Below are 7,304 nucleotides of genomic sequence, written 5' to 3'. Positions count from 1 at the left end.
TGAGTGACTTTATTACTATTATCAAAAAAGTACAATCCATAAAAATAATACTGCACAAATCTGGACAGCTGGATAAACTATCAATCAACATACTTTAACTGTCATCACTACTACAAATATGTTAATAGTTATTGCATTTTATGGATATGTGCTCTTCAAAGGAATTGTAAAGAATGGGAAATGTATCTGTTTCTATGAAAACAAAATATTTTGATGGGAATCTTTTTGTTTCAGAAGGTAATGTCTTATATTGCTATGGTACGAGGAAGATTCATTCAATAAATTAGTTACCTCTCAACTATATAAAGGATCTGCAAGCAAGCATTTATCTTAGAAAGAAAACTGCAAAATACAGAACTCAACAAAGAAGATTCACGACGGTACAACTGCACTGAGGTACAGCACAGTTTTTTTTAATAAGGATTTACAAATGTTTATGTGTATTAATGAATGCATTTTTGTGGTTACTGTCAGCTTATTGACACACGTGTGTCTCTTTTATTCACTACTTTTAAACAGTGCACCTATACATTAATGACCTACTCTGAAAGTGTTGCTTTTTGCTATTATCATTTATATTGTCATGAAGATAGTTCTGCATATGTGACAGACTTAAGCAGACATTCACTTCTGATCATTTTAAGTGTCTTGAAAGTGGGATTGGGAATGTGTAATTTTTCTTTGGCGATCCAAGATCAGCCATTCTTTTATAAAAATAGAAACATTGATTGGTCATTCATATACTGGAAGGTGAAGAAAGGACTGTAAATACAGAGAAAAGTAAATCTTGAAACCTAAGTGCAGAAGTTAATGTTTAAGGGCAGAATTGGGAACCAAATTCACTGGAAGAATGAAGTTTGATGTCTTTTTCCCAAGTCAGAATAAATTAATTCCTTTATTTGAAAGAAAAATATGTTGATATTTGAACTAAAATCTGACGTTAACAAAGGATATTGAATTTTTAATTAATGTTTATCGAAATCTTTAGTACACATGAATTGTATTCCTTAACAGTGATTTTTTTTTGACAAATCCGGAGTTTAACATTTTTAACTAGTCACTTCAAAATTATTTAAAATTTAGATAAAAGCAAAATTGATTTACAATGTGGTATCATTAGTAGTTTGAAATAAGTATCATGTCTCCAGCCAAATATAGTTGATATACTGTTCGTAAGTCTGTATGAATAAATGAATCGATATGTGATTAATTAATTACTGTTGTGTTGTATTTTTCATTTATTATTCTTTAAAAAAAATGTTTCTGCTTTCAGGTCAAAGATGATTTCTAAGAGAGTAATGATAAATCTTATGGTGGTTTGCATTGTTGCAATGCTGGCAGAACAGACTGAGGGGTTCCTGACTTTTTTGAGCCCAAGAGATTACCAAAAAATGATTGTACGTAAAACACTTATGACACAGTTTTAATACTTGATTGTTTGTGTTTTAAGCAGATTATGCCATTTTTACTTGCAAGTTTGTAATATGTAATTTGTGAACAAAGAAGGATTGCATTATAATACAGATAAAATGTCCATATATGGTGCAGTCTTGCCCCAGGAAATTCAAATCTGATTTTGTTAGGATTAATTATCTGCTTGTGAAATGTCATTTAACATTATATTTTTGTTTCAAAGGAAAATTACAAAACCAGAGTGGGAAAAGGTGTGCCAATGAACCTCCAAAAGAGATCTGAAGAAAATAACTTACCAGAAGTGTCCAGTATGGAAGAAATGAAAGTAATAAAGGTAGATAAATGGAAAATAAAGTTGGATCGTTTTTTGTACAAACTAGTTCTTCAATCTGATGTTTGTACTGATAAGAACCTATAGAAAGTAAATGTGAAAATTTCAGCTTGCTTTAGGCCATATGATATCGTGGCAAAATGGTGGAGCAAACATTCAGCCGATCAAATCTGCTCCACCATTTGATTGTGGCTGATGTTTCTCAACCTCATTCCCCTGCTTTCTTCCCATAACCATTGACCTTCTTGCTAATCAAGAACATACCTATCTCTGCCTTACATACATGCAATGGCTTGGCCTACACAGCCTTCTGCAGCAATAAATTCCACAGTTAACTATCCTCGCTGAAGAAATTCCTCCCCATCTCAGTTCTAAAGGGTAATTCACTCTGAGGTTGTGCCCTCGGATCCTCTTCTTTCCTGTTAGTGGAAGCATTTCTCTGCATCCACAGTATTCAGGCCTCTCAGTATTCTCTAATTTTCAATCAGATCTCCCTAATCCTTCTAAGCTGCATTGAGCACAGATCCAGAGTCCTCAACTGCTCCTCATGTAGCAAGCCCTTAATCAGTGGGATCATTTTTGCAAACCTCCTCTGGACCCCCTCCAATGCTGCACATCTTTCCTTAGATACAGGGCCCAAAACTGCTCAAAACATTCCAAATGTGGTCTGACCACAGCATTATACAGCCTCAGCAGTACAACTCTACTCTTGTATTTGATCTGTATTGAAATGTATGCTAACATTGCATTTGCTTTCCTAACTCTCAAAGGAACCTCCATGTTAACTTTAAAAGAATCCTGAACAAGGACTTCTAAGTCCCTTTGTGCTTCACATGTATGAAGCCTTTCCCCAAGTAGAAAATATTCTATGTCTCAACTTTCCTATCAAAATATATTAGCTCATATTTTTCCACATTATATGCCATCTGGCACTTCTTTCCCCACTCTTCCAGCCTGTCCAAGTCCTTCTGCAGCCTTCACACTGCCTCAACACTATCTGTCCCTCCACCTACCTTTGTGTCATCTGAGAACTTAGCAACAATGCATTCAGTTCCTTTTTCCAGACCATTAATGTACTATAGGTCTGGTCCCAATACTGACCCCTGCGGAATCCATAGAATCAAAGTCATACAGCATGGAAACAGACCTTTTGGCTCAACTCATCCATGTCAATTAGGTTTCCTAAACTGAATTAGTCTCATTTGTCTGTGTTTGGCCCATATCCCTCTAACCCTTTCCTATCCATGTACCTGCCCGACTATCTTTTAAATGTTGTGCTTGTATTCGCCTATATCATTTCATCTGGCAGCTCGTTCCATATATGCATTGCCCTCCATGTAAAAACATTGCTCCTCAGGTCTTTTTCAATCTTTTCCCTCTCATGTTAAATCCATGCCCTTCACTTTTGGACTCCCCTTACTCTGCGGAAAAGATCTTGGCTCTTCACCTTATCCATACCTCTCATAATTTTATAAACCTCCATAAGGTCACCCCTCAGCCTCCTCTGCTCCAGAGAAAAAATGTCCCAGCCTATCTAGACTCTCTTTATAACTCAAACCCTGGATTAGTGGTGCTGGAAGAGCACAGCAGTTCAGGCAGCATCCAAGTAGCTTCATAACTCAAACCCTCCAGTCTCAGTAACATTCTAGCAAATTGTTTGCGTACCCATTCCAGTATAATAACATCCTTCCTGTAGCAGGGCAATCAAAATCATATACAGTACTCCAAATGCGGCCTTTCCATTGTCTTGTAGAGCCATAGAATAATGTCCCAACTCCTGCAGTCAATGTGCTCTGACCGACGAAGACAAATATACCAAACACCCTTTTTACCACCCTGTCTACCTGTGACGTCACTTCTTAGGAACTTTTACTTTCCCCAGGGCCCTACTATTAACTGTGTAAATCCAGCTCTCAGTTGTCTTACCAAAATGCAACACCTCATATTTATCTAAATTAAACTTCATCTGCCACTCCTTGGCCCACTGGCCCAATTAATCGAGATCCTGTTTTATTCTTAGATAACCTTCCTCACTGTCCACTATATCAACACTATATCACCAAAACTTACTAAACATGCCTCACATATTCTCATCCAAATCATTTATATAAGTGATGAACAATAGTGGACCCAGCACCAATCCTTGCGGCACATCACTGGTCAAAAGCCTCCAGTTTTAATATCAACCCTCCACTTACACCCTCTGACTGCTACGGTCAAGGCAATTTTGAATCCAGTTGGCTAGCTCTCCCTGGATCCCCTGTCATCTAACCTTATAATCAGTCTACCATGTGGAACCTTAGTGAAGGCTTTGCCAATGTCAATGTAGATAATGTCTACCACTCTGCTTTCATTTATCACTATTCACCAGCTGCAATCCTGAAAAAGACCAACTCTCTGCCTTCTGCCAGTCAGCCAATCCTGTAACTATGCCAGTCAGTATCTTGCCCCTAAATCCATGAGCTCTAAGTTATTCAGCAGCATCCCATGCGCACTTTGTCAAAGGCCTTCTGGAAATCCAGATAGGTCAGTTCCTTTGGCTGTCCTTTGTCTAACTTGCTTGCTACTTCTCAAAGAATTCTCACAAAGATTTGTCAGGCATGACCTCCAGTTCATGAAATCATGCTGACTCAGCCTATTTTACCATGTACTTTCAAATACTCTGCAATCTCATCCTTAATAATGGACTCTAAAATCTTATGAACAATCAAATTCAGGCTAACTAGTTTATAATTCCCTGTGATCTGCCTCCTTCATCTCTTAAACAGAGTTGTTACATCAGCCATTTTCCAGTCCTTTGTGAGACTACCTGAGTCGAGAAAAGTCATGATCAATGCATCCACAATCTCCTCAGCTATCTCCTTCAGAATTCAGGGTATAGTTCATCTGGTTGAGATGATTTATCAACCATCAGACCTGTTAGCTTCTCCAATTCATTTTTTAGTGATGGCCACTACACTCAACTCTGCCCTAACTCTGTTGAAGTTCTGGAATGTTGCTGATGTCTTCCAATTTGAAGACTGAGGCAAAGTAGCTATTCAGTTCCTCTGCCATTTCTTTGTTCACTATTACTACCTCTCCAGCCTCTTCTGAATCTAATCTCTTACGTAATCTATCTCTTTACCTCCCATTGATAGCTCTATACTTAGTCATCTAGTTTTCACACTCCAGCATTACCTGCTAATTCCCTGCACCTTTCCATTTCATTTCAACACATATCTTTGACCAAATTTTTGATCACTACTTCTGACTTCTCCTTTGACTTTGTCCAATTTTGTCTGTTTATACATTATGAAGTTTTTGACATTATTTTTACATTGAAAGCATTAGACCACTTTTATTCACAGGAAACATTTGTATCCTATTTTGTAAGACCTACTTTATAAATTTTTGTCCAGCTTTGTTTTATATGGGCATTTGTGAGGCAGTGGTAGTATCCCTACCTTTGAGCCAGAAGGCCTATGTTCAAGTCCCAGTGCTCCAGACGTGTGTAATAACATCCCTGAACAGGTTGATTGGAAACTTTTTTTTTACAGCTCTGTGTTCCTTTTGAAATTGGAATCAAGTTGAGTAGCAAACAGTTTCAGAAATATGGAGAACATCTGGGTGAGCTCCTGCAAAACATTTTGTCAGAAAACAAAAATGGTAAGACAGATTTTATTCAGTCTTTGAAATTTAACTTCAAAGGATATAGAGAAAAGCTATAAAACTTAAAATCTTGTAATTATCAAACTGTAACATATGCTGATAATTAATCAAGAATGAAATATATCTCCGTATAATTATGTTTAATCACTCATTAGTTTAATAAATATGTTTTATTTAAGTTTAAACAGCTACTGAGTAGGGAATGGCATAGTTAAAATGTCACTGGACTAGTTACCCAGAGGGCAGGTTAATACTTTGGAAAACAAAAAAAAAATTGCTCCTGCAATTTTTCTTTTTGTTTCATATTTTCAGCATCCACTGTTCTTTGTTTTATAATACTCTAGGTATACTGGTTTTAATGGCGAAATTTAAATTCAATTAGTAAAATCTGTAATTCAAAGTTAGTCTGAAAACCATGTAATTCATTTTAGGGTAGGACATCTTCCATCCATGCAGAGTATGGCCTATGTGTCATTCCAGAACCACAGCAATGCAGTTGACGCTAAACTAATTAATATAGTAAGCCACTCTATTAAAGAGGAATTGTGATAAGCAACAAATGGTAGGCCTGTCTATGATGCTCATATCCCTCAGAAAATTTAATTAAAAATTAAGTTATTGCTAATCAGATTTAGATATAAATTTGAGCTTGGTTGAACCTTTTCTGGGCAGATCACATTTGGAATATTGTGCCCAGTTTTGGGCTCCATATCTCAGGAAGGATGTACAGACCCTGGAGTGTGATTAAAGGAGGTTCATGAGAATGCGACCAGGAATGAAAAGCTTAACGTATGAGGAATGTTTGAGGACTTTAGGTTTATACTCAATGGAGCTTAGAAGGATGAGGAGGATCTAATTGAAACATACAGAATACTGAATAGCCCGGAGCGAGCAGATGTTGTTTCCATTGGTAGGAGAGATTAGGACCTGAGGGCATAGCTTTAGAATAAAGGAAAGACCTTTTAGAACAGAGATAAGGAGAAACTTCTTCATCCAGAGAGTGGTAAATCCATGGAATTCATTGCCATAGAAGGCTGTGGAGGGCAGGTCATTCAATATACTTAAGACTGAGATAGATATACTCTTGAATATTGAGCGTTACGGGGAGAAAGTAGGAGAATGGGGTTGAGAAATACATCAACCATGATTGAATGGTGCAGCAGACTCGATGGCTGAATGGCCTAATTTCTGCTCCTATGTCTTATGGTCTTTAAATACTGTACAAGATTTGAATGGTTATATAGTTCTTGATGGCATTTTTTCAATGTAAAAGCTATCTTGAAATCTACATTATTTTTACACTTCGATATTGTGTGAGAATTACATGATATTCAAAGATATGAAGACACTGACAATAATTTTGTTTCTTTTCCTTTTTTCAAAACAGGTCCATGACTTCAGCAAATCAGGCTGATTTTTAAATATCGATGTATAGTTCACAAGTGACAGAGAACAGTTGTAGGAAACTTATATGTATAGGAACATTTAATAATTAATAAAGTGATAACATAATGATGACTTTTGTGTGGCATTGAATATGTCTGCTTATCTCCGAATGCTACATCAAACATATAGCAATTCTGCAGCAATCTTGGGATTAAATTTTCCTACCTTCTGAGAGCTATTTCCAAATTTCTGAAACACACTCGTGCCTTTCTCTCCAGAAGGCAGTGCCTCAAGCTGAGAGATGGGGCTGGATTTAATGTAGCCCACTGCAGATGGAAACATAATGCTGGCCCACTTAATTGTGAGCAAGACTCTTTGTCAGTCTTTTGACAGTGGCATAACTAAAACAGGAAAACAAAAGTTCGATGGTGCTTTTCATGAAATCAGCACTTTACAAAGTAATTTTGAAACATAGTCAACATTATACAAGATTAGTTTGGAATTGGCTTAATTTACAGGTCTATTT

At 36.8% G+C, this 7,304-nt stretch overlaps 1 protein-coding gene across 1 annotated transcript; it reads left to right on the top strand.

Annotated features, from left to right (window-relative positions):
- The first annotated feature begins 340 nt into the window (after positions 1-340).
- Positions 341-6,903, top strand: LOC140467097 (promotilin-like). The gene is made up of 5 exons (XM_072563162.1): positions 341-396; positions 1,274-1,397; positions 1,637-1,747; positions 5,281-5,389; positions 6,780-6,903. Exons 2-5 carry the CDS (start codon positions 1,281-1,283, stop codon positions 6,785-6,787), a joined length of 345 nt encoding a protein of 114 aa, XP_072419263.1. The 5' UTR covers positions 341-396; positions 1,274-1,280; the 3' UTR covers positions 6,788-6,903.
- Positions 6,904-7,304: the final 401 nt, after the last annotated feature.

Source organism: Chiloscyllium punctatum, chromosome 45, assembly GCF_047496795.1.
Source record: "Chiloscyllium punctatum isolate Juve2018m chromosome 45, sChiPun1.3, whole genome shotgun sequence".
NCBI classification, from domain to species: Eukaryota; Metazoa; Chordata; class Chondrichthyes; order Orectolobiformes; family Hemiscylliidae; genus Chiloscyllium; species Chiloscyllium punctatum.
This window is presented reverse-complemented; position numbering and strand designations above follow the sequence as displayed.